The following is a 26,771-nucleotide window of genomic DNA, read 5'->3' as shown; positions in this document are numbered from 1 at the left end:
TAATGATATTATTTAATGGCCACAAACATGTGCTTTGCCTGCTTGGCCTTGTGGTCGGCTCTGGTCTTAACCTTAAGGTTTAAGTCATGACTAATCAATACAATAAAACGACACATCAGTTTTTTCAGCTATTCTCAGCCTGACAAATCATTAAAAAAGCTGTCCAATCAAATTATAACATTAATACAGCTCATCATTTCCGTCCAGTAAAAATCTTCCTCAATTCCACATCATTTTTTTTATAATCATCTTGGGCTTTTTAAATGCCCATCTTGATATTTTTAATTCATGGGCTTTTTAATTATTTTGTTTATAATCATAAACCCCAAACATGGTGGGTTTTGTTGAAATAGGCTTTGGGTTTTGCCTTCTGATCGATGAAATAGGCTCTTCCGGGTTGCTTGATCTTCCTCCATTCCCAAATCCATGGTGTTTACCTAGACAAGAAATCCAGGTGAGAAATTCAACCTCCTTTGAGTTCTACGTTTCCTTTCAGTGACACTATATCACTTGATATGATCAAGGATCTGCTCGATTTTGAGCTTTTTATGGTAGAGTATAGCAACTTCTAGAACTTTAAAATTTGAGAAATCGTTATGGACTTGTTTGTGGTTCAATTACAATTTGCAGCTAGCTCTTGAGTAGGTTTGTGTATTAGTTTGATTTTTGAACATTGGAGTTTTGGTGACGTTTTACTAATTGGAATCTCAAAGTAGTGTTTATTTGCTTTGTTTGTTCACTTTGAGTCACGCAACAAGAAGGACGCTCCCATTGTGATTTGGTTGGTTGGAGGGCCTGGATGTAGCAGTGAGTTGGCTATGTTCTATGAGAATGGTCCTTTCAAGATTAGTAATAAAATGTCTCTTTCTTGGAATGAGTATGGATTATTATCGTTGTAAACAATCTTCCAAACCGCCTTAATGCTCTAGATTTGTTTTCACATGAGAGTTGATTGAGAGTTTTTCTTGCAGGTTTCGATTTTTTATGATTAACATCCATCGCGTCGTTTTCATCTTACTGATGTGATGCTACATGTGCTGCGGAACAAGGAAAACATGTAATCTAAAACTATTTTTATTGATTATTCTTATTCTAAAAACAAGATATGCCACATGGAATTTGAATAAAGAGAATTTACCTCATGCATGATCTTTGTCTCCTCCACGAACAGAGAAACACCAAAGACGTAACTGGAGCCGTGCCATCCAACTGAAACATTTTTGGCTCAACAATGTTCATTTTTTGAAATCATAGATTTTTTTATTCAGCTTCTCAATAGCAAAAGCTCTGTTTGAATACCTCCAAAGTTTTAAATTGAATAGCTCCTTCGTTTTTTTGCTTTTCATTGGTTTATGCTGATTATGAGTTTGCTATTTAGATTGAGAACTATACTAACTTTTGCATGGTATTGGGATTAAAAAATTGAGAACTATCTATACACTATATCCAACTTATTGGTTATATCTTGATTAATCCATTACAATTTCTACATAAGAACCAAATTTTGCAAAGCTAATGGAATATAACCAGAGTATGACTAATAAGAGGATAAGACACATACCTTTTTTCACTATCTCCAAGACGGCAGATCTTTAGAAAACTTTTTCAAGAGCTACAAAACATAAAGAGTAAATATATATAGGAGTTAGAATAAACTATACAAAGGGAAGATATATCAAGCTATCTATCTGAATATAAAGAGAGCAGCTTCACTCAAAGCCAAGTCGAAAATCAGATTTACCCACCCTACTATATTATTCACTTCTTCTTAGAAACAATACTTACCTACATATATAGGCAAAGAAGAGACAGTACAAGGCAGCGTTTATAGGAGCACGTATTGATGCGAATACTGCCCCAAACTTCCCTGCATTGGATATATATAAGAAGATTACTTAATGGGATCTACTTCAATTCTAAATGGATTTTTATATAAGAGACAAGCTTACCAAGAATCGAGAAGAATATCATAAAGCCTGCAAATATTTGTACAAACTCTCCTGATACCAACTTTTGTAAGTGGAATTGTGGAAATAAAGTTAGCACATACACCAGAATGAGACGCACTATCATCGCCATGAAATAAGAAATACAAACTTCCATGAAAAAAAAGAAAAAGAATTCCATAGAGAATCATCAACGACGTCAACTCATCTAAGCTTGCCAAAAGATAGGAACAGACAAGAATGATTCTCTATTGATGCTTAAGGTACATATCATTTTAAAAAATTACATTCAAAAACATACCCGCGGCATAGCGCGGGTTTCATCCTAGTTACATTAATACCCTTAATCTACACCTCTCCAACTCTCCTTTACAAAGTATCCATAATAATGGTTGTGAATTGTATTGATGGTGTTAGACAAGCACCTAAACATTTGAAGAAGAATTTGGTTTAAAAGATGGAAGAGTGTGATATTCTATACCAAAATATAAGTGGTAAAGGAGAAAAATAAAAGATGAAAAATAAGTTGTGAAGGAGGATGTTTTCGTGGTGGAACGACTAGAGATTCGGTAAAAATTATTGATGTTGATAAAAACTTTTTAAAAAAAATTGTGGTATCATTATTAATAATATATGTAAAAATTTCGATAATCGATAATCAATAAAAAGGGATTCGGTCATTTTTTTTTTGTAATTAGTCTCTTTTAAATCCAAAGCAAGAATAACTTCATTATCCATCATCCGATTCTAACTAAGAACAATTGGTCTACCTCCTCCCAAACAAACATCTACCAACAAAATAACTTGAAACAGAAAGATTTTTTTTTTATCAAAGACAAAACACTACATTGCACGAATGCTAATCTATTAAAATTAAACAAAGTAATCTCCAATTGGTTCTTAACCTTGAATCTTAGCCTTATTTTAAATTAAAATTTCACTGTTTTGGAGCTAAGAAAAATTAGAGTTTATTCCAGTTAACAAAAAAAAAAAAAAAAAAACAAATTAAACAAGGCGAATGTCTCGTAAAATACTAAAATCTCATAGCCTCACTCATAGGTATCAGAGTTTATTCCACGAATCGAAACTATCCACGTGGATACATCAACCAACAAAAACCTTCCACGTAGGACTACCAGCGAGATACCCAAAAAACCCAAAAACTTCGAAGACCTTCTTCTCCAACCAGAGGCTTTTTGGTAAACGGCAAATACCTTTTTCTTTCACTTTTCTCTTCTTCTCGAATCTGAGAGAGAGATCAACATTCAACAATGGCGGTCAAATCAAAACTCGTCTCTCTTCTCTTCCTCGTAGCAACACTATCATCCGCATTCGCAGCTTCGTTTTCCGATTCAGATTCCGATTCAGATCTTCTAAACGAACTTGTATCTCTCAGATCAACAAGCGAATCAGGCGTAATCCATCTCGATGACCATGGAATCTCAAAATTCCTAACCTCCGCTTCCACTCCTCGTCCTTACTCGTTACTCGTCTTCTTCGACGCAACTCAGCTTCACAGCAAAAACGAGCTTCGTCTTCAAGAGCTCCGTCGCGAATTCGGTATCGTCTCCGCTTCATTCCTCGCTAACAACAATGGATCTGAAGGAACTAAGCTTTTCTTCTGTGAGATCGAGTTTTCACAGTCTCAATCTTCGTTCCAGCTCTTTGGCGTTAACGCTTTACCTCACATTCGTCTTGTAAGTCCTTCGATATCGAATCTACGTGATGAATCTGGTCAAATGGATCAATCGGATTACTCTAGATTAGCGGAATCAATGGCTGAGTTCGTCGAGCAACGAACTAAACTCAAGGTCGGTCCTATTCAACGTCCACCGCTTCTATCGAAACCGCAGATCGGCGTAATCGTTGCGTTGATCGTTATCGCTACTCCGTTTATCATCAAACGAGTTCTAAAAGGAGAAACTATTCTTCATGATAGTAGACTTTGGTTATCTGGTGCTATCTTCATTTACTTCTTTAGCGTTGCTGGTACAATGCACAACATTATCAGGAAAATGCCGATGTTTCTTCAAGATCGTAATGATCCGAATAAGCTTGTCTTCTTCTACCAAGGATCTGGAATGCAGCTTGGAGCTGAAGGATTTGCTGTTGGATTCTTGTATACTGTTGTTGGATTGCTTTTGGCGTTTGTTACCAATGTGCTTGTTCGAGTGAAGAATCTTACTGCACAGAGATTGATTATGCTTTTGGCTTTGTTCATATCGTTCTGGGCTGTGAAGAAAGTTGTTTACTTGGATAATTGGAAGACTGGATATGGTATTCATCCGTATTGGCCATCGAGTTGGCGTTGATTTCGATCGACACACTTGAGGATATGTGTTTCACAAGGTAATGGCTTTAGTTTTGGAAACAAACAGTTCTGGGAATTGAGTAATGATGTTTTGGATGTTTTGTGTTTCGATTTGAAATACTTTTGAATCGGTGTAGTACTACTATTTCAGATGGTTTACTTTAAACTCCTTACTGCTACATTAGTCCCTTGTTAAGTTATTTATCTGAATGAGTAACATATATGAGCAAGAATATGGGATCTTTAGTCGATTAAATAGTAGCGTACTATTAGTCTAGGATTCTTATTGGTACATTTCCACTTAGAGTTTCTATGTGCCTTTAGTCTTGCTTACTGCATCTATTCAGAAAAAGGACTTTGTGATTGAGGATAGTGTGACTGTTTAAGCATTATGGAACCTTTTGGTTCGTCGTTGACTGTGTCCTCTGCTCTTTTGGATTTGTGTTCCTCTATAAATTTATTACCACTCGTTTTGCTCTTTGTTGGAGAATGAGTCTAAGTAAAACTTGGGTTCGAGTATGAATTTGTGATGGAGATGGAGTTTCGGATTAGGTTTAGCCAGTTGACATGCATAGGCTTGCGCAGGTGGGAACCAAGTCTCTTCTTGATAGGGCTTTTCGTTGTTTATTGAGTACACACATTTGTGAGATCATTTCAACTTGAAAATTGCAAAGCATGCCTCTCAATTACATGATTATGATTTTGATTGTTTGTTTACGTTTATTGTGCAGTTATTCTTTTTATTAATTCAAATGAATTTACAATCTTCAGCTTTTTAAACAAATTATAGTTGTTGATGGTAAACATAAATCATGAATTTCACACGCAAATGAAAGTTCTCCTTTAGTTTGTATTTGCAATGTACTTATGTACACAGATTTTCTGAAAATTAAAAATGTTTCAGATAATGTTTCAGATTTCGCTAAAGTGATATCTGTTTTTGATTTTTTGTTGTTTTCTATGTTAAAATAAACGTAGAAACTGAAGTTAGAATCAGTTGAGGTTTTTTATGAATGATCAAAGTAACCTTTACAAACCTAATCTCTTTCACAACCTCTATGTTGCGGTTTACATAAGCTTTCTCAATCACCTTAGCCTAGTTCTCTTTCTTTCTTTTTTCTCTTTCTGGTCACAGTGCAGTTGAGCTATACGGGCTTTCTTGCCTACCAGGGAGTAGATTCCTATAAGGCTTGACGTCTGTTTGCGATTAAAGAATGCTGGCCCAAATATAGTCTTTCTTCTTCGGAATTGGTTGTACAATATCTAATTTGTTCCATTTCAAGCCCACACAAAAAAAGTGATTTAGCTAAAGAGAAATAAATGAGCTCTATCCATATGAGTTTTCTTACAACTTTTTTGGGGTTTCTCGATTTGGGCCTTGAGTGGGTGTATGTGTCGAAGCCTTGCTAATCCAACCCATGTTTCTTACATATTACTTTGGTCTTTGGGTCTCTCATTTGAGATGATATCTTTTTATCCTTTCATCTCGATAAAAATCTCGGTTTATCTATTTGGGGTCATATTGGTCTGACAATTTCAGGTCAGATATTGATCTTGGTTTGAGTTGGATTGGCGCATGTTCGGGTTTTGACATCATGTTATATTTAGGGGAGTGTACTGAAACAGTGATTTTTAAAAATTTTGGTTTTTTTTTTTTTGTTAAAATCACTTGTTATTCAATTAATGATTTTAAAATCTCTTCCCAAATTCCATGTTATTGAAACTGGAATTTATATAAAATCACTTCAAATAATTTCAAATCTCTTGTTATTCAATTAAGAATTTATAAAAACTAAAGCAAATCCACTGTTATTCAAATTTCACAATTTTTTTTAAGAAAAATACTGAAAATAGATATTTGGAGAGACTTTGAACACTTTTTTAGTGCAAAAATAATAACAAAACAATAGAGGTGGTATTTGGTTAAAAAGAAAGTCCAAAAAAAACATACTAACGACTGGTTCAATTTTTTCTCTTCCTTCTCGTCTTTCTATCTTTTTCAATTTTCTCTCTTCTTTCTTGTCTTTCTATCTCTCTCGATCTCGATTTTACTTTCAAGTTTTCTCTCACTCTCTCATATCAACCATTCTCAAGTATCCAATCGAATCCACTTATAACAGCAATGACGAATCGTTACCGGAACACGACATGACCGATTCTCATTGCTATGTCTCTTCTTGATTCCAGATTAAACCAAGATTTCTCATGTTCAAATATGCACCTCCCTTTCCATATAAGACGCAAGCAGAGTTAGTACTTGCATATGCTGTTTTACATAATTATCTTCGTAAGGAATGTCGTTTAGACGTGTTTCTTCCTGAAGAAGACGTTCTCGAAGAAAATGGTGTTGATGAAAGCGGTGATGATGAAAATAATGCGTATGAAGAGGTTCACGGTACTCAAGAACAACAAAGAGTACTTGCTAATAATTGGAGAGCAACAATAGCAGAGAACATGTGGACAGATGCTATGAATATGGAATCATGATGTTATACGTTTTATGTTATATCTTTAGATTGTTGTTTATTATTTCCATTGACTTGTTGAGACTTGAGACTATTGGTTATTGATTGATCATTAAATTGAATCCAGAGGTAGAGATACGTCTAAAAAAATGTGAGTCATGTGACACACCGTACGTTTGGCAAAGGAGAAGATAATAAAAAAGAAAAACATAGTTATTAAAAAAAAAGAGGAATGAGTCGTTGACTTCTTCTTTTCTTTTTTACTAAATTCTCCCAAATTCTTTCAATAAGTCTCACCAAATCACTAATGATTGTGGAAGTCGAAACTAACACAATCAAGATTTGTCTAGGGTTTTATTTTAGGGATACGATAATCGTGAATTCTCAAAGAACAACAGAAACGATTGTAACCAAAGATGGTGTTCTTGATATTATTAAGAAAAAGATGACTTTGATCGTACAAGAGTTTGATCGTAAAAGGAAAAAGATGTTTGTGCTGTGAGAGCTTTGCGTAGTGTAAATTCTAGAGCGATGTTGCTTTTTGTTCTGTGAGAGCCTTGAGTCTCTTTATATAGGGGTGATAAACCGCCTCTCCAGCGATATTCTCGGAAGATTTCCATTTATCTTGAAGTCGGTGTAGAATATCGCGGATCAGGATAATTTCCTTATTCTTCGGAGTTTTTTGGAAGATTTCCTGATTTAAGTTGATCCTTCGTGATTCTCCTTTATCATTTCCGGGTTTATCGGAAATGACCCTTCGGAAATGATGCCTTGTTTGGAAATGATACTTTGAAGATGAATATTTATCAAGTCTTTGCCTCGGGTGATGATGAAGACTTCGCCTCGGGTCACTCTGAAGACTTTGCCTCGGGTGACACTAAAGACTTCGCCTCGGGTGACTTTGCAGACTTCGCCTCGGGAACAATACACATTTCACCTCGGGTAGCACTGAGACTTTGCCTCGGGAACAATACACATTTCACCTCGGGTAGCACTGAGACTTTGCCTCGGGTAGCACTGAGCCTCGGGTAGCACTGAGACTTTGCCTCGGGGTAACTGCAGTATAAGGCTCGGCAGTGTACCCCGAGCTGACTGTGTACCCCGAGCTGACTGGCAGACTGACTGGCAAGGTACCCGAGCTGACTGGCAGACTGACTGGCAGGGTACCCGAGCTGACTAGCAGACTGACTGGCAGGGTACCCGAGCTGACTAGCAGACTGTCTGGCAGGGTACCCGAGCTGACTGGCAGACTGACTGGCAGGGTACCCGAGCTGACTGGCAGACTGACTGGCAGGGTACCCGAGCTGACTGGCAGACTGACTGGCAGGGTACCCGAGCTGACTGGCAGACTGACTGGCAGGGTACCCGAGCTGACTGGCAGACTGACTGGCAGGATACCCGAGCTGACTGGCAGACTGACTGGCAGGATACCCGAGCTGACTAGCAGGATAACCCGAGGTGTTGAAGTTTGGCTCGGTCTCAAAGGATGGGTGAAATCCGACCCCAACAGTTAGCCCCCCAGCTCGTTGACTTGGGAGCAAGTGTGACGAGCTTCATGAATGAGTCGACCGAGATGTTAACTTCTGCTTCGAGTCGCCAGTGAACCTGAGGCGGCACTCTTAGAACCATCCTTTTTCTTCCTTTTTGGTTGTAGTGTAAGATTGTGCATGGATGACTTTGTCGTTGTATTTTTGCAAAGTAAATACAAACGCTATTTTCAAAGATCCTTGTCTTCGAAGAGAATACAATGATTTTGAATAGTTTCCGTATCAAAACATCTTTTTGTCCTAAGTAAAAAAGAATTTATGTAGCCGGAGCGAAAGATAGATACCAGTGTTAAGATAAACTGGGTTTTAGTAGCCGGAGCGAAAGATAGGTACCAGTGTTAAGATAAACTGGGTTTTAGCAGCCGGAGCGAAAGATGGGTACCAATGTTAAGATAAACTGGGTTTTAGCAGAAAGATTTGAACGTTCACGGTCGCGACCCGATTCGATTCAATCGATAACCAGTGCTTAGAAGCGAACTGGGGCACCAGTGTTAAGATTTTACTGGGGTTTCTGAAGACAATTTCATCTTTGGTCGGATATCTTCGACCAGATTGTCTCGAATGCTTATATAGCGCGCTGTAACCGTGGAGGTGTAGATGAATTTAGTTCGCGGGCGTGGCCATCGCCCAAACGAACAGAACGGAGTTTAGACCGTGTTGATTTCCCGAGGCGAGTTTCGGGGTAAAGACCGAGGTAGGTTTAGTAAAACCCGAAGTGTATACTTAGAAATATAGTTTGATAAAATTTGAATAGGAGTATAGGAAACATATAATTGATAAAGTTTGAGTGGGAGTATGGATATACGGACCCCACTCTCCCCCCCCCTTTTTGATAAGGGGAGGTAGCTGAACTCGTCCGAGGACGAGCTGCCTACGTACCCTTTTCGGGGATCAAGCCACCCCGTAGTTCAAGCTTATGCGTACCTTAGGTTTTTAGCGGTAGTATTTCCTGAGGTGTTTCCACAACTGGGATAGTCTCGGCCTCCTCGGAACCAATTGTGACGGCAATGGGGTTAGGATTCGTCATCTCTACCTCAGGCTCATCGGTCGCTTTGGCTCGTCTCTGATAGGCTTTGATCGCGGCTACGGTGTCGGGGCAAAACGCTGATCCTCCCATTATCATGTAGATTCTTTGTCGTGTTCCGTCACGCTCCTCGTCGGGTGTTCCCCGGACTCTCTTCGGAGCCTCTGGCTCCCTTGGCTCGGGACCCCTTGCTGTGTCCACCTGTTCGGGCTGAACTTGTTCTGGCTGTAGGTCTTTGAGGGTTATGTTCGTCCCAAGCTCTCCGGCTAGAAATTTGGCCGCTAATATTGCTCCGAGGCTCCTGCATCTGGAAGTGTGATGCCCGATGGTCTTGTGATGCTCGCAGTATTCTTTTTCGTCACCTGGGGGTTGACATCTTTTCCAAGTGAATGAATCTCTTCCTTGCCCACGGCCTACGTCGACTTGATAGTTGTGGGCTCCTGAGAAATCGTGCCCCTCGTAGTGCGTGTACGTTTCACTCTGATCCGGCTTCTTCTGGCTCTGCAGTCCTGTTTGTGCTTTCTCGGTTCGGGATGCTTGCTTTGTCGGCTCGTGTCTCTTCGCTAGTAGCTCCATTTCTTCTTCGTAGGCGACGAAATCTGAGGCTCGGTGCAGCGCGTCGCGAATTGTAGTAGGTTTGGATAGGTTCAGCTCTTTTCTGAATTCTGACTTGTACCAGAGAGCTTTCTTCAAAGCCGAAAGAGCGGCTACATCTGTAATTCCTTCGACCTTAGCTAGCGTCGATTTGAAGGTTGTGAGGAAATCTCTCAACGGTTCGGTGGGCTGTTGAGATAGGGACCACAGATCCGCGTCGGAGGTTCCGGGGTCGATGAGGACGGAGTATTGTTTGAGGAATAGTGTCGACAGCTTGTCAAAACTGTCAATCGAGTTTCGTTCCAATTTAGAAAACCACTCTAATGCGGGTCCTTTGAGGTGTTCCACGAACAGCAAGCATAGACCTGCATCCTTCTCCCCGGGCTTGAACCTGGCTCGGGCTACGGATATCACGAAAGATTTAATGTGACACTTCGGGTTGGTTGATCCGTTGTAGGAGTCGATTTTGAACTTCCCCAGATTGGACATCGTCGTTTCGGAAATTCTTTTGGTGAAGGGCGTATTCCGAGATTCTTCTAAAATTCGGTCGATGTTTGGTGCAGAGGATGAAACGCTATGTATCTGGGTTTTGACGAGCTTCATATCAGCTTCCGCCTTGGCTAGGGAGGCTCGGATCTTGCTGAGTTCGTCCTCCCTTTCGGATTCTTCGGCCCATCTTACGTTCTCCTCAGTTTCTTCATCGTCAGTGAGATCTGTTCGCTCGGCGGAGTTAGCTCCGGCTCGGGTACGCTCATCTTGCAGATCATCTGGCTCGTCCGTCAAGTCCACTGCGTCTGGCTCGGTGGGATCATCTTGGTTCTCGCATCTGGCAGGGTCGGCTCGGGTTGCGACTCCGGTGTTGCCGGTTGGTGTCGCGAACGTGAGTCTCGTTGGGTTGATGCCAGGCAAGTCCCTCCGAGCTCGTGGCGGCCGAGTCTGGAAACGCGTGGTTTTTTGTTGCCCACGTGTTGCGATTTCGTCGACTCGCTGCGCCAAGGTTTTGTTAGCTTTCTCTTGATCGTCAGCTTTCTTCTGGAATTTAACCATCATATCCTTCAGTTCGGCTAGGGCTGCTAAGATTGTCGGATCGGCTTGAGGATTCTGAGGGTTCAGAGCATTAGGGTTCCCTCCTCTGGCTGGCGGTATCTGACGATCGTCTTCGTTTACCATCCTCTCTGGTATTCGAGTCTCGCGTTCTTAGGGTAAGAGAATTCTAAAGTAATCCCCACAGACGGCGCCAAACTGTGGAAGTCGAAACTAACACAATCAAGATTTGTCTAGGGTTTTATTTTAGGGATACGATAATCGTGAATTCTCAAAGAACAACAGAAACGATTGTAACCAAAGATGGTGTTCTTGATATTATTAAGAAAAAGATGACTTTGATCGTACAAGAGTTTGATCGTAAAAGGAAAAAGATGTTTGTGCTGTGAGAGCTTTGCGTAGTGTAAATTCTAGAGCGATGTTGCTTTTTGTTCTGTGAGAGCCTTGAGTCTCTTTATATAGGGGTGATAAACCGCCTCTCCAGCGATATTCTCGGAAGATTTCCATTTATCTTGAAGTCGGTGTAGAATATCGCGGATCAGGATAATTTCCTTATTCTTCGGAGTTTTTTGGAAGATTTCCTGATTTAAGTTGATCCTTCGTGATTCTCCTTTATCATTTCCGGGTTTATCGGAAATGACCCTTCGGAAATGATGCCTTGTTTGGAAATGATACTTTGAAGATGAATATTTATCAAGTCTTTGCCTCGGGTGATGATGAAGACTTCGCCTCGGGTGACTTTGCAGACTTCGCCTCGGGAACAATACACATTTCACCTCGGGTAGCACTGAGACTTTGCCTCGGGAACAATACACATATCACCTCGGGTAGCACTGAGACTTTGCCTCGGGTAGCACTGAGCCTCGGGTAGCACTGAGACTTTGCCTCGGGGTAACTGCAGTATAAGGCTCGGCAGTGTACCCCGAGCTGACTGTGTACCCCGAGCTGACTGGCAGACTGACTGGCAAGGTACCCGAGCTGACTGGCAGACTGACTGGCAGGGTACCCGAGCTGACTGGCAGACTGACTGGCAGGGTACCCGAGCTGACTGGCAGACTGACTGGCAGGGTACCCGAGCTGACTGGCAGACTGACTGGCAGGGTACCCGAGCTGACTGGCAGACTGACTGGCAGGGTACCCGAGCTGACTGGCAGACTGACTGGCAGGGTACCCGAGCTGACTGGCAGACTGACTGGCAGGGTACCCGAGCTGACTGGCAGACTGACTGGCAGGATACCCGAGCTGACTGGCAGACTGACTGGCAGGGTACCCGAGCTGACTAGCAGGATAACCCGAGGTGTTGAAGTTTGGCTCGGTCTCAAAGGATGGATGAAATCCGACCCCAACAATGATTTTTGTTTTTTTTTTAAAAAAAACAAACAAATCAACTCAACCATCCTAAAATTTTATTCAAATCACTCCAAAACCTAAAATATAGAAATTCCACCAAACCCTTCCAAATATTTAATTCAATACACCCCCCTTAATGGAATTACAATTTGAAAATTAATTGATCACTAGTAAATTGGTCTATATTTCATATATATTATTTTAGGTTTCATATCAATATATCATTTCGGATAGACATGTTTAACTAAAAAATTTTGATAGTTGGGAGTTTAAAAAATAAGCTAATTTTTAATTTGTAGTAGAAATTTAAATTGATAATTCTTGACTAACACAACAAAAAAATCACTAGTCTACCATAATTAAGGTTTGCAAAAATTTCAAAAATACTATTTAAGTAGTAAAATTTAGGCTAATAAATATTTAAAAATTAAAATTTTTCTACGGGAATAATGGATTTAACCCAAAGGCACGAGGTGTCTTGAAAGTGACTAAGCACAAATTTTCAACCTACATAAAAAAAAAAAACACACAGCCTGTCTCACACAGTCACATTGTATGTTATTACAATTTAAGACAATGACGATTGCATATACATAAAATTTATACACACATATATCTTGAAAACGTGAAGGCCACAACTCAATATGTGTAGCTTTCGAAATCTATATAGAAAAGATTAAGGCTAATCATTTGATTTGACAGCAATAGAATTTTTTTGTTGCGTCTTGTATGGATTATGAATATATTATTAGTCATTAATTAGTTATGCTTAATATAATAATAAATGACAGCTTTATTAGTTATTATTGTTAATCAAAGCAAAGTCTTTTGTTAACTACTTTAGCATAAAGTAAAGATGTTTAGAGGCATGTATTTGAAAATTGTGAATAATAAAAATTCATATGATTTGGAATTTATGTTTTTTAATGCTCGGATAGCTTTATCCGTTAACTTCCAATTTTTTTGTCTGTTTTAGATTTGTGGATCTTATTTTCTTCAAATGCTAGCAAATCATTTGAAAAACCCCCAAGATTTATTGCATTAGAAATTTAATTTAATTATATCTTTAAATAATCATCTATTATGCAGTTAGCCAGTTACTATAGATTAAGTGAAGACTTACGAAACTGTAATTGTACTTAAATATAAATCAGTTATTCTAGTTTTTTCCCATCATCTTTTCAGATTACTATAGTTTTTCCAGTTGTTGGACCAAATCTTTGATTGCATTGCATATATATTGTCATATTGGTTTAGTTGATGAATGAAAATTAATCAAAGGCGAGAAAATTATACTATCGTTGAACCAATTTTATAAAACCAAGAGACCTTTACACTAGTTGTTAACCACTATATATGGTGGTTAATTTCTTCGAATGGCTAAGATTCGATCATATCTTTCCTTCATGGCATTAAACCATATCAAGGTTTGAACCCTCATTTTTTTATTTTGTGAACTATATGAATCCTCTTTCTGAGCCCAGAATGAGACCACTTCATTAGAGAAATATAAATGATTTTGGGTCAAAATATTAGGATCCATATTCATTTTCTATATGAAATATTCTACCACAATATTTATTTTTGGTTTATAAAAAAATATATTCTAAGAACTACATTAACAAATTCACACTCATTGTAATTGTTTTTTTTTTGATAAACCCTATCGGCTGATCCAGTCAGCCCCGGTAGAAACGCACTGAAGTGCTTCAGAGTGGACTATTCCCCGAAGAGTCACCACACTGTCTGTCCCGAGTTTGGAATGTTTTCCGACTAATGCCAGGGGTAGCCAGATCGCATGTTACTAGAGTACCAGGTAAACTGCTTTGGACTTTTGGCCCAAGTTCAGACTTCCCACACAAATATGTTTTTTTTTTGTTTCTAGCGTGGATCGAACCTGGGTTAGTTCTTTCCAACATTTTCCCATTCTCAACTACCACTGGACCACAGCTGTGTGGGACTCATTGTAATTTTGTTAAGAAACGCTATGTGTCATGAGGACATTACAAATAGTTTAAATGCTTAATCAAAATATAAACAATTTTAAGCAGTTTAAAAAGTTATAAGAAAATATTATATGATACATTATAATATAAGATTAATGATATATCATGATTTTTAAATAAGATAATTAATTAACTACATCTTTAAAGTTATAAGGAAAACAAATGATTGTATTTTATATTAAAAGATATTTTGTTTAGTTAAAAGGATAAAAGTTTGCTTCACTTTTTTAGTCTATTAATTTCTTACTTTTTCAACTCCAAATTCTAGTTGTTATACTGTCCAAATCCAGTATTATAATTGAAAGAAAACCTTTGAAGAATTAGGCAGGCATACGTAACATTTACTTATACATATAAAAGTATGTATTAGACGAGGAAAATACCTAGAGTGCTTAGACCACTTACATGCCATTTAGACAAAATATACTGCTTAAACGCCACTGAAATTTTGTCTATTCTTAAAATATGATCGTCACGGTATGAGTAAGCTAACATTTTGTTGAATTGTGGAGTGAAACAACACATTAAAACGAATCATTATAAATCTTCTGTTTATCTTTTTTTTTTTTTTCTCTAATCGTTTACGACAATTTAGATTTAAGATTTAAATCATTAAATTCGTAAACCCATTCTAGTCCAATTTTTGAACAGTTGTATTGGAGTGGATGTAACTAGTAAACGGATGGAATTGGTAGTTGAGCTAAAACTCGTGGAATGGATTACCTAAACCTTTAACTAATTTACTTAATTATTGTCTCATACATAACATCGGTAAACAAAACTGAAAACTCTATTCTCCTTGTCCTTGGTCGGATAAGATATTCGTTTTTCAGTTTTCCGTTAAAATATATACAAATTTTATATTCTCCAATAATTGATCAAGAATATATATACCTTCATATTTATTTATATATTACCACTACTCTTTCATGTCTCCTTCCATTTTTTATTTGTCTTTAAATACTATTCCAATCTCAAACGAAAGAGTATTTTGTCTCTTTCTCTTTCTTCTTCATTTTCATCATCCTCTTCAATCATTTCTGTTTCTTTTCTTCTGTTCGATTCATTGCTCTCTATACCAAACTTTATTTTGTTCTTTTTAACATTATTATAGTAGTGTTTCGGTTCTTTATATAAGTAGAAATATTTTTATTGTTGTGTTTGATTTGAGCATGGCTACAAGATTCAAAGGGATTTATAACAAGAGCTTCAAATGTTTCTCCGACATTTTTGGTAAATCGATCAAACTTCTAATCTTGTTTAGTTTTATCTTTAAATGGAAATGAAAATGCATTCTAATGATTACAAAAATGGATTAAATTTTGTAGATGTGGAGGAGGAGGAAGAGATGGAAATTGGTTATCCGACTGATGTTCGACACGTGTCACATATCGGTTGGGATAGTTCATCCAGTAGTGCACCTAGTTGGGTAAGAATTTTTTTTTTTTTGGAAACAATTAGAAACAATGGTTTTTTTAGTTACAACGTTGATGTGCTCTGTTTCTATGGATTTCATCATTTCTACTCTGTTTCGATGATTCAATAAATCAGATGATCAAAAAACATTAAAACGACTGATCGATTTTGGTTAGATTTTAACCGGTTAATGGAATTTTGCAGCTACATGAATTCAAGACGAGCAACAACGTTTTAGAGCCAAACTCATCGTGGCCATTTCAAGGCAAGTGTTTTTTTTCTCTATTATATTTAACTTTCTGTCAATAATAAGAAAATGATTTCCACATATTATTACTCCTCATTGAAATGTATTACTTGATTGGTTGATGCATAAAACTAATATAAATCTTTGACAACATAAATCCTAATGAAATGTGTTTTAGAAATATAGATTTGAAATCAGCGATGGAGGCATTTGGAGAAGTTGAAAGCAGCAAAGAAATGGAAAGAGAATCACCAAAACAAAACCTAAAGAAGAAACTCTCTTTAAAAGCTTCTCTATTGTGTAATACATGGTCACCAAGATTCTCAAGATCAAGCAAGGTCCTTGCTTAATTATTTTTCATTTCAATTTCCCATGCCATTGTTTATATAATAATATATAGAGCATATAGTGAGATATCAATCTTAATGTTTTCATTCGAGATATGTCTTTTCAGAAGTGTGTACAAATTAATTTTCATATTGTCTTTGCAATGATATTGGAATGGTTTCACTAATTTCACAAATTATAGTTTCAAAAGGTACCTTTTACGAAAATTTTCTCGTAAACATTTGTCTAAACATTTGTCTAGCATATATGATCCGGCCCATTTATTAATATCTGTGTCTATTAGGAATTTGTTAGTGTTAAACCTACGTAACGAATTTGTAGATAAAGTAGTAGCAAAGAAGGAATGGAAACGATATTGTTAAGTGACCATAAAATGCAAAACTTATTTAAAACAATTCTCATATATTGCCATAAGGCACATACCTTTTTTCTTCTCATCAGGCCCATACCTTTTTAGTTACTATACTTCTCACTGTTGAAGAAAAAGAGAATGGTAGCAGGATATATAATACATCTCTTACTCATAAAAAGAATTGTTTGAGACTTCTCAAGCTATCCACGTCAGATTTTCAAAATCAATCTCTCCATATGCCACGTCAGCTATCTAATTAAAGAAAAAAAAAAAACCAATCACAATCATAAGAAAATCCAAGCTACTAATTGAGATTATGTGTTGCAAGCCTCAAATATAACGTTTGTATTTTCTCATCTAAACGACGCCTCATGACCTTCTTACTTTTCTTCTTAAAATTCATCAAGACTCCTTCACCTATGTCAAATCTATTAAAGACCGTCAAATCTATGGTAATCATCGGTTAAATTTTAGGGTTAATCCTCCAGCTTCCTCCTGCGCAAACGAGAATGGCTCTGCAAAAGCTACAAAAGAATGTTCTAGCAGAACCCTAGGGCTTACGGATCTGTGATCGGCGTCCAGAGAGACCATACGGTAATGATTTTCAACAACTTCGACCTTCTTAACGATCCTTCGACTCAAAGACATCCTCCATGGATCCTTTCTCCAGAAGATGAAAGAGCATAAGTTTACTCTCTTCCTTTTTTTGTTCTGTTTTATTCATGGGTTTTCATTAAAATTATTCAGGTTTTCTTACTTATCAAATAAGAAGGTATCCCCTACTTCTACATGTTGGGATGTTACTCTTTGTGAATCTGATTTGCATATCCACAGAGTCGTGAGTCCATGCCTTCTAACTCTATCACTGATATGTATGCTTCAGATTTTGTCTCACTGTACTAAAAAGTGAGGTGATATCAATGAAATTTATGTTTATGTCCTTATAAATCCAGTGATCAATCATGCACAAAAAAAATCTCCCGGTCACTATTTGTGAAAATGGTATGTTTTTAATTAGTCTTCTTTCTTTTACAGGTCTTAATTGTATCTGATCTCCCTATTTGAAGAATTCCATGTCCTTGATGGAATCTTGCAACTGATTTGCGTTCATATATATAAGATACAAAACAAAAACAAGGTAAATGCTTAGGTTAGTCTATGTAATTAATCTATGTTATGAAAGTGGACCTTGACTTACATTTTTGAGATGTCAACACAAACAGACGATTGAAGCTGAACGGAATCAATGGAATCAATCGATTATGTTTCACATCTCAAACCATAGGGGAAATAACAGTAGCCACTCAGTGTGAGCCTTATGTCCCTCATACTTATTGTAAACTCGACACTCAATTTGAATTCCCTATCTCAGTTAAGCTTTGTGGTTAAGATACTTCTTTCATCTTCGATCTTTTACTAGGTCTATGTTGCAATAAAGAAAAAAAAAGAAAGAAAAAAAGAAGTGTCAAAAGATGACCATGTTGCAAAGGATCTTGATCGGCTAAGATGGAAACTCTGAAGACATTGGAATCCATTTTCAAGCAGCCACCTTCCACTAACGCTTAGATAAAAAAAAAATTATTAATCAATTCCTTATCTACTAGATCAAAAGGCGTACTCAACCGCATCTTATTACCTATGTAAACAATATCCTTCAGAATTGACTTTTTTAAGCTAATCTAATAAAGTTGTTGACAAAAAAAAAAAAAAAAATTCAAAAGTAAAACAACAAAACTGAATCATATCAATTCTTATATCTGAAATTTCTGTTGAATCACAACGTCTTAGAACTTAATGAAGAGACATATCATAGGGTGAGGATTATTGGTCAAATATGCTTCTCAACTTTTGCACTGGTTTCCACTCCTATGAAGAAAAGCATGAGTATCCATTGTAGAGGTTATAGCTGCCACTTTTAACGACGGGTAAACTCTTATCCAGAATAGTTGTTCAAACATTTTTATTTTAGTTTGTTTATGTATTAACTTGTGGCTCAAAGGATAATGAGCAGATTGAGAAGATGGGGTCTTGCTGTCCCTGCCATATGTATCCTCTGCAACTCCCAGAACGAGTCCAGGGATCATTTGTTCTTTGAATGCAGCTTCAGCCACGAAATCTGGCTTCACTTCACCCAAAGAACTAATCACCAACCGCCACCTCAGTTCATGGCCTGCCTTTTGTGGCTAAAAACTTCCTCGAGGAACAAGAACGTTGCTTTAATCCTCAAATTGCTCTACCAAGCATCTATCTATCTCATTTGGCGTGAGAGGAATCAACGGATTCACCTCGCTACTCCTAGGACTGCTGCTGTGATCATCAAGGAAATAAAAGTGTTAGTCAGAGCGCGACTCGATCCTCTTTCTAGAGATCAGCCTACCATCCCACCGGCGTTAACTCTGTTAGCTACATGGTTTTCCATCTTCTAGTGATCTTTTCCCTTCTCTGTCTCAGGTGGTTTCTTCTTTGGGCCTCAGGGATTTCCTTTAGGCCTGTTAGCTTTTGTGCTTCAGTCTCCTCCTCCTTCTTGGGCGTGCGAGTCCCTTCGGCTTTTGCCTTGTATGTTGGGCCTGCGTGCCTGGTTCGGCTTTTGTCATGTATGTTGGGCCTGCGTGCCTTGTTTGGGCCTTTGGGTCTTGTAATTTGTTTCTTTTAATTAATGGAAATTTAAAGTTAAAAAAAAAAAAAAAGGATAATGAGGAGAAAGATGGTCAAAGATGAAACATTGGAAGTGACTTTGTAGAACAAATATAATGTGATTTGTTATCGACTCCCTATAGTTTTATTTTTAAGCTCCTTACAATTTACTTGGGAATATTTAAGATATGTAAGTAGGTTGTCTCAGTCCTGTGGGTGACTGCTTCGATGTATATCCTGAAGACGATTCCCTTGTGGATTTCAATATATTTTTCAGATGACAAAAAAAAAAAATTAAGTTATGTAGTGTAGATATCGTCAATTCGTCATCGCATATAGTAGTTACTTTTTGGGGCTCCCAACTTTATACTTTCTAGATTTGTGTTTACTTTGCCAAAACCACTACTTTGAGACAAAACACAACTACTGAATTTTAATTTGTAAATAAAAACTCTAGATAATATTAATTAAAAATTGTATATAACAATTCTTTTGTTCACATGATTATGCAACAACATTACATACAAAAGAATCTAAAAAATAAATATTAAGTAAACTAACTTAAAAAAATGTCAATTCTCATATATATATATATATATCCGGGCGTAGCCCGACTACTCTCCTAGTTCTAGTTTCAACGAAAACGACTTGAGATTCAATATCAATAGTTGGTGTTGTCCAGTTGCCAATGAGATAAATGAACTTTGAACTTTTTTTATTTATCTTTTTAGGTTTGATCATTATAAACCTAAGAATATTACAATTTATAAAATTTAACAGTAAAAATAATAAAAGTTAAGAAATAATATTTACAAATTATATTAAAAAGTCTTACGCTGCTTCTAGAATATTGTACTCCCTATGTTTCAAAATATAAAATATTTTAGATAAAAATGTGAAGATTAAGAAACTCTTTTTTAAAACTAACCATAAATTGATAATTAAAAAAAAAACAAAAATCAACCAATCATAAAAAGACTGCAAAATTTAAATCGTCAAAAATATCACAATATAAAAAATTTGTGAAACATCTTATAAAGTAGACAAAAAAAAACATATTAATCAAACATCTTATAAAATGAGAGAAATGGAGTAATAAACACAGATACAAATTATTGTTAATTGTTTAAGAGAAAATCTACAAATGGAGTGTTTTTAGAATTCTTTTATTTTTATTTTAATTTTTATTTTGTGAAACTGAATTCTTTATTTCTTAGAAAGGTAATTTTTCCCCTTATCATCTGAGTTGTTTTAACAATTTTAATTAACATTGGGTAAACGATGAACAATAACTCTATTGTATTACCAATTCATGACGATTTCAATGTCTAATAGTAAAATGAATCAACGACTCATATTTCACGGAGCAACCGCGCGCGCATGCAGAAAAATCCATCAAGTGAACAATTTGGAAAGCGATATTTCTGATGAATCGTTGATTTTCCCCAATATTATACGAACTTTCCTGAAAATTTTCCTAGCCGTCGAATATGAACCAAATTTATTACCTGACCTATAAACACACACATATACACATGCAAATGGACATATGTGTTCTATGAATCAGTGTTGGTGAAGAGAGAGAGTTTGTCGTGTAATGACAGTTGCATGTGTTCAACAACTTTGTTATGTTTTGTAATTTTCCTCTTGTGATATTTTCTACGGTGAGAATTCCATTTGCGAGGTTACATCAATGGTGAAGCCTGTACGTCCAACATGTGACCCGAGCTTCTTTTATTTCAACGGTCCAAATTAACATTACATACACATACACATATATATTATTATATATTAATACTATATATAGATCCTGTTCTTTTTATTGTCGTTAGCATCGATGACGAATGAAAATGACAAACGATACATCGTGTTGTTCGTGTTATTGTTGCCAAAACGATAAGTAATAATTATGAAATTTAACTTTATTCATTGTATTGCCTTTGGCTTACGACGATCTATTTCAACAAATGAATTTTGGTAATTAACGATATAAGATTTTCAGATACTAAAAAAGCGTTTTCAATACTTTCTTGGAACTGATACTTATGTTCTGATTATAGCTCAACTTACAAACTGAGTTGTCACATGTAAATTACTCATTGATTCGTGACAACCATTGATGGCAGGAATATCAAAACCGTGGTTGGAAATATTGTAAGTCCGTAAAGGAGGAGAAAATAAAATTCTTGAATATTGAAAATTCTTTTTTATATAGTAACATGAAATAAAATCAAAGAGAAATACCATAAAGACAAGTTTTTATTTTATTTTAAAATACCAGTACTTTGGAAAATGTACCAAAATATAGCAAAATTTATAGTATTTAATTAGGGAGGGTCTTTAAAATTTTATTAAGAATTACTAAGCCGAAACTAAATGGGTTGGCTGATTTTATAGCCATAAACTAGTTGTATTCTCAGCTTTTCTCCCCAACCTTTTTGCCCCTGAAAATTCCACCATAAACTTAGATAATTCTCACAATTGCAACATGTACTTTCAGATTCATCCTTAAAACTACGCATCCAATTGAACCGGCCAATAAACCAGTATCACATAACCCGGTTTGATTTAATTCAAATTTAACCAAATTTAAACCCGATTTTGACCCGAATCTTTTCTTCTTCACCAGATTTTGACCCGATTTATTTTTTCTTCTTCCTCTTCATGAAGAGACGTCGTCTGGGCGTGGCTTCTCCGACGAGCCACAGCAACAGCATCGTCGGGAGCATGAGCAGCTTCCTCCGTCAAGCATTCTCACGCCGTAATCACCAGCGTTGGCATCGCCGGAAAAAAAAGTCAAAATCAAAAATAGAATTTCACCAACAAGCCTTTTCGAGCCACAGCAACAGCATCGTCGAGAGCATGAGCAGCTTCCTCCGTCAAGCATTCTCTCGCCGTAATCACCAGCGTTGGCATCGCCGGAAAAAAAGTCAAAATCAAAAGTAGAATTTCACCAACAAGCCTTTTCTCCAGTCAAAACCAAATTCTACTGTCGTTTGTTCTTCCTTTGAATTGATAATTTTGTTTTTAACAATAGTTTGAAATTTTTGGTTTTTCGATTTATTTGGGGACTGTTCTATCTAGATCTACAATCAAACTAGTTTTTCTGTTTTTATTTTTTGAGAGATTTATCTCGTTTATTTCTTTATTTCACAGACTGGGAGAATAATTGCAAATTTGATTGTGATGGGTTTTGGGATTATTGGTCGTTCTGGGAATGAAGATGAAAAAGAAGAAAACAAATTCTGGTCAAAATCGGGTGAAGAGGAAGAAGATTCGGGTCAAAATCAGGTTTAAATTTGGTTAAATTTGAATTAAATCAAACCGGGTTATGTGGTACCGGTTTATTGGCCGGTTCAATTGGAGGCGTAGTTTTAAAGATGAATCCGAAAGTACATGTTGCAATTGTGAGAATTATCTAAGTTTATGGTGGAATTTTCAGAGGCAAAAAGGTTGGGGGAAAAATCTGAGAATGCAACTAGTTTATGGCTATAAAATCAGCCAACCCAAACTAAATTCGTAAAACTATTTCCTCAGTTTTAGATTAAACCGTTTAAAATTCTCTCCTAACCATTTTAGAAGAGAATTTTGGAAAATAAAACATGAAATGTTGTATTTTTGTATACTTCAAAATTTTGAAACGCACAAATTTATGATTCATATCCTAAAATTAATAATTATTATTATTTTAAACTTTTTTTAGAGAAATTCATAACATTATTATATAATATCTTATGGTCTGAACATATGAGGCAATAACAACAAAAAAATGAACGTTTCATATTTTTTGTATACAATTTAATCTTAAACAAATTGATAAATTATCAAGATAATAATTGAATACGTGTATACTAACTATTTCAAAATAGATATTTGCTACCTTAACGTAACGTAACACCTAAAGCCTTACACTTGGTCCCTTTATAGTCATAGATTTTAGTGATCGCAGTGAAGACAGTTTGTTTAACATCGTTTGAATAAACAATATAAATTACTCTCTCCGTTCTTTTATAACTGATGTTTTAAATTTATAATTTTGTTTTTAAATTGATGATATTTTTATTTTTAATGCAAAATTAATTATTTTTTATTGGTTTTGACGATTTATATTCTGTAAATTGATTTTTATTGGTTGATTAGATAATAAATGATGTTTTAGTTTAGAAATAAATAAAAATTAAATGATTTTTTAATCTATATACATTCTCCTAAAACATCACTTATAAAAGATCGGAAAGAGTATAAAAAAACTTAAAACTTTAAACAATTTTTATGGAAAAAAATATTTACATTAGATTTTTTCCAGTAAATTATCATTAGTTAATACTATATAACCTCAAACGATTTACTTAACTTAATTTTAAAACCTTAAACTGATCTTTAATGAGCTCATGCACCGCCTCTCCGATATTTTGACGAAATTACCCATACACAAACCATAAGTATAAAGGGTATATTCGTGTATTACAAAAATATCTGAATACTCTAAAAACTTGTCGTTACACTCAAAACGAAACCTTTCCCTCCTCTGTTCTCAAACTTTCTATAAATTCTCTTCTTCTTCCTCTTCTACTTCCCCAACAACACAAAGTCTCTCTTTCTCTCTCTGATAAAAATCTTGGAGCCACCTCAAGATCATCGTCTTCATCAATTACCCACAAGAAAAACACACAATGATCTCTTCAATCAAACCAGCTTCATCGTCCATCTCCATCGCCATCTCCGGAGGCGTAAGGCGGTCAATTCCGACAAAGCTCAAGTTTTCTCCTTTACCCATCATCAAAACCTGCCATAACCAAAGCTTTAACTCCAGTGTCTCGCATCAAAAGCCTCTACACATTTCATCTACTTTGAATTTCAAGCGTGGTGAGGTCAAAGTCGAAGCTTACGAGGCCGATCGATCTCGTCCACTCGACATCAACATCGAGCTTCCCGACGAACAATCCGCGCAGAAACTGAAAATCGGAATCTATTTCGCGACTTGGTGGGCACTTAACGTTGTTTTCAACATCTACAACAAGAAAGTCCTCAATGCTTTTCCTTACCCGTGGCTTACTTCGACGTTGTCTCTCGCTTGTGGTTCTCTGATGATGCTTGTCTCTTGGGCTACTAGGATAGCAGATGCTCCTAAAACTGATATCGATTTCTGGAAAACTCTGTTCCCGGTAAGTAATTAGGGTTTCTTGCCCGTAATTGTTGCTTGGTGGATTTCATCTAGTTTTATACGAAATTATAAAAAACCTTTCCATCTTTCCTGACGATTGTGAGCTCTATGGAATACTCTGTTTTCCGGTAAAAACTTAAAATTTGCTCTGTTTTCCGGTAAGAATTTTGGATTTACTCTGTTTTCTGGTAAAAACTTAGGAATTACTCTGTTTTCCGGTAAGAATTTAGTGTTTTACTGCCAAATTTCTTGCATAAAACTGATCTCGATCTATGTTTTTGGGTAAGAATTTAGTATTTACTCTGTATCCGGTAATAGTTGAAGATTTACTCTGTTTTCGGGTAAGAATTAAAGATTTACTCTGTTTTCCGGTAAGAATTTAAGATTTACTCTGTTTTCCGGTAAGAAACTGATGTTGAGCTCTGTCTTCCGGTAATGGTTTAGGGTTTTTCATGATGTTGCTTGATGGATTTTGTTTAATAACGATTGAGAGCTCGAGCTAGACAAAGCTAGAAATTGACTGTCAAATTAAAAAACCAGAACATGGTGGAACTTGTTTGTTGTCTTGTAATGAAAAATGTTTTTGATCGATGTTTGCTTCTTCTTCTTCTTCAAGGTCGCTTTAGCACACACCATAGGACATGTGGCAGCAACAGTGAGTATGTCAAAGGTAGCTGTTTCCTTCACACACATCATTAAAAGTGGTGAACCAGCGTTCAGTGTCTTGGTCTCAAGACTCTTCATGGGAGAGACTTTCCCTCTTCCTGTCTATCTCTCTCTCTTACCAATCATCGGAGGCTGCGCTCTCGCCGCCATCACAGAGCTTAACTTCAACATCACTGGTAAAACTCACAAGCCTAGAAGATTGGTTTCTATAACCAATGGAATTCACATTGGGACAGTTCTTTGATTTATGGTCTTATGTGAAACTTTGTGGTTTGTTTTTGTAGGGTTTATGGGGGCAATGATATCGAATTTGGCATTTGTGTTTCGGAATATCTTTTCGAAGAAAGGGATGAAAGGGAAATCAGTTAGCGGGATGAACTACTACGCTTGCTTATCGATGATGTCTCTTGTGATCCTCACTCCATTTGCTATTGCTGTCGAAGGTCCTCAAATGTGGGCTGCTGGTTGGCAAAATGCTGTTTCTCAAGTCGGACCAAACTTTGTCTGGTACGAACTAAAACCAAATCATTTCTATTTAATAGTTTGTTAAGTTTCAGGGACTTCCAATTCAAATGTCTATGAGTGGACTGGTATATATTGCTTTATTTCCCTTCTAACTTGAGATAAAAGATTCTAACATGTTTTGATATCATATTGAGATATTAACTTTTGCAGAAAGTACTTAATGTGTTGTGTTTGTTTTTTAAATCAACAGGTGGGTAGTGGCACAGAGTGTGTTTTACCATTTGTACAATCAGGTCTCATACATGTCGTTAGACCAGATTTCGCCGTTGACTTTCAGTATCGGTAATACGATGAAGCGGATCTCCGTCATTGTTGCATCGATCATCATTTTTCATACCCCGATTCAACCAGTTAATGCACTCGGTGCTGCCATTGCGATTCTTGGAACTTTCCTCTACTCACAGGTAAACAAACAAAACTTTGTTCTTGTTTAGCTACCAAATCATTTGATGATATTAGGAGAAATATTACTATTTGGTTCTTTGATGAAATAATCAAAATGCAGAAAATTGCCCTTTTCGGGTTCTCTACTTGGTTCTTAAGTGAATAATTTCTAGTTCTAATCTTTTCATTAACGTTGTTCCTATGTTCTTTGCAATCATTGAGCAGGCGAAGCAGTGAGGATGGTTTAAGAGGCAGTTTTTTGGGTTGATTTTGAAACACAAAAAAAACTAACAAAAGAGTAGTAGCTGGAGAGGAGAGAACATTCCGGTGAGATCAACATCGGAAAGTGTTTTTCCCGGTCAATGGATATGAAGAAACTGGAGCTTGAAGTTGCTGACCATGTTAGATTCTGCATAAGACCGACTAATTCTATATATTATAGAAAGTATTATTGTCTCTTCTGTTTTTATTTTGTTTGGATGATGATAATAAATAAATAAGCCATAGTAATTTCTTGATCAGACCATCTACTAAATTATTTTTGAGGTATCTATCAGTTATGGCCTGTGTAAATACTTTGAGAAATAAGCAAGTCTCTTTGGTTCACCTGGGTTCGAATATCATTGGCCACCAAGATTTGCATTCTAACATGGTTTCTTCTAATCCAAAGATTACTTTATGGGCCTAAGAAACTTTTATGATCATCTGAGTTATAAAAAAATTTTTTTTTTGAGAAATCACTGTTGAG

At 36.4% G+C, this 26,771-nt stretch overlaps 3 protein-coding genes and 4 long non-coding RNA genes across 12 annotated transcripts; 6 read left to right on the top strand and 1 right to left on the bottom strand.

Annotated features, from left to right (window-relative positions):
* The first annotated feature begins 190 nt into the window (after window positions 1-190).
* LOC110231057 lies at window positions 191-1,341 on the top strand. Of its 2 annotated transcripts, none has more exons than XR_002334144.1 (2): window positions 191-877; window positions 972-1,341. It is a non-coding gene; the product is annotated as an uncharacterized LOC110231057 (long non-coding RNA). The 2 variants fall into 2 exon arrangements; XR_002334145.1 differs by having other exon boundaries at window positions 191-895.
* LOC110231058 lies at window positions 1,134-2,824 on the bottom strand. The gene is made up of 3 exons (XR_002334146.1): window positions 1,786-2,824; window positions 1,562-1,612; window positions 1,134-1,209 (listed from the first exon to the last, which is right to left on the bottom strand). It is a non-coding gene; the product is annotated as an uncharacterized LOC110231058 (long non-coding RNA).
* Window positions 2,825-3,149: 325 nt separating this feature from the next.
* On the top strand, window positions 3,150-4,467 carry LOC9324132 (probable dolichyl-diphosphooligosaccharide--protein glycosyltransferase subunit 3B). Its single transcript, XM_002888023.2, has one exon. The coding sequence runs from the start codon at window positions 3,218-3,220 to the stop codon at window positions 4,256-4,258; it is 1,041 nt and encodes a 346-aa protein (XP_002888069.1). The 5' UTR covers window positions 3,150-3,217; the 3' UTR covers window positions 4,259-4,467.
* A 10,442-nt stretch (window positions 4,468-14,909) lies between these two features.
* Window positions 14,910-16,464, top strand: LOC9322573 (CRIB domain-containing protein RIC9). Its single transcript, XM_002888022.2, has 4 exons — window positions 14,910-15,520; window positions 15,616-15,716; window positions 15,908-15,968; window positions 16,137-16,464. Exons 1-4 carry the CDS (start codon window positions 15,460-15,462, stop codon window positions 16,298-16,300), a joined length of 387 nt encoding a protein of 128 aa, XP_002888068.1. The 5' UTR covers window positions 14,910-15,459; the 3' UTR covers window positions 16,301-16,464.
* Window positions 16,465-16,932: 468 nt separating this feature from the next.
* On the top strand, window positions 16,933-18,474 carry LOC110224184. 5 transcript variants are annotated; one of them, XR_002328900.1, is made up of 3 exons: window positions 16,933-17,788; window positions 17,874-17,986; window positions 18,071-18,474. It is a non-coding gene; the product is annotated as an uncharacterized LOC110224184 (long non-coding RNA). The 5 variants fall into 5 exon arrangements; XR_002328901.1 differs by having other exon boundaries at window positions 16,933-17,244; window positions 17,398-17,788; window positions 17,874-18,121; XR_002328902.1 differs by having other exon boundaries at window positions 16,933-17,556; window positions 17,686-17,788; window positions 17,874-18,121.
* Window positions 18,475-21,515: 3,041 nt separating this feature from the next.
* LOC110230682 lies at window positions 21,516-22,933 on the top strand. The gene is made up of 2 exons (XR_002333818.1): window positions 21,516-22,226; window positions 22,441-22,933. It is a non-coding gene; the product is annotated as an uncharacterized LOC110230682 (long non-coding RNA).
* An 887-nt stretch (window positions 22,934-23,820) lies between these two features.
* On the top strand, window positions 23,821-26,544 carry LOC9324129 (glucose-6-phosphate/phosphate translocator 2, chloroplastic). Its single transcript, XM_021034550.1, has 5 exons — window positions 23,821-24,449; window positions 25,065-25,290; window positions 25,399-25,621; window positions 25,830-26,043; window positions 26,249-26,544. Exons 1-5 carry the CDS (start codon window positions 23,958-23,960, stop codon window positions 26,258-26,260), a joined length of 1,167 nt encoding a protein of 388 aa, XP_020890209.1. The 5' UTR covers window positions 23,821-23,957; the 3' UTR covers window positions 26,261-26,544.
* The last annotated feature ends 227 nt before the right edge of the window (window positions 26,545-26,771 follow it).

This window comes from Arabidopsis lyrata, assembly GCF_000004255.2.
Source record: "Arabidopsis lyrata subsp. lyrata unplaced genomic scaffold ARALYscaffold_2, whole genome shotgun sequence".
Classification (NCBI taxonomy): Eukaryota; Viridiplantae; Streptophyta; class Magnoliopsida; order Brassicales; family Brassicaceae; genus Arabidopsis; species Arabidopsis lyrata.
The sequence above is the reverse complement of the archived record's forward strand: the minus strand, read 5'-3'. Positions and strand labels throughout refer to the sequence as shown.

Bases quoted from the DNA above. Each gene is read 5' to 3' on its own strand.
- LOC9324132 (XM_002888023.2), top strand. From the start codon at position 3,218: ATGGCGGTCAAATCAAAACTCGTCTCTCTTCTCTTCCTCGTAGCAACA.
- LOC9322573 (XM_002888022.2), top strand. From the start codon at position 15,460: ATGGCTACAAGATTCAAAGGGATTTATAACAAGAGCTTCAAATGTTTC. The intron at 15,717-15,907 runs GTAAGAATTTTT...GGAATTTTGCAG, and splicing joins CCAGTAGTGCACCTAGTTGG to CTACATGAATTCAAGACGAG. The intron at 15,969-16,136 runs GCAAGTGTTTTT...TTAGAAATATAG, and splicing joins CTCATCGTGGCCATTTCAAG to ATTTGAAATCAGCGATGGAG.
- LOC9324129 (XM_021034550.1), top strand. From the start codon at position 23,958: ATGATCTCTTCAATCAAACCAGCTTCATCGTCCATCTCCATCGCCATC. The intron at 25,291-25,398 runs GTAAAACTCACA...TTGTTTTTGTAG, and splicing joins GCTTAACTTCAACATCACTG to GGTTTATGGGGGCAATGATA. The intron at 25,622-25,829 runs GTACGAACTAAA...TTAAATCAACAG, and splicing joins GTCGGACCAAACTTTGTCTG to GTGGGTAGTGGCACAGAGTG.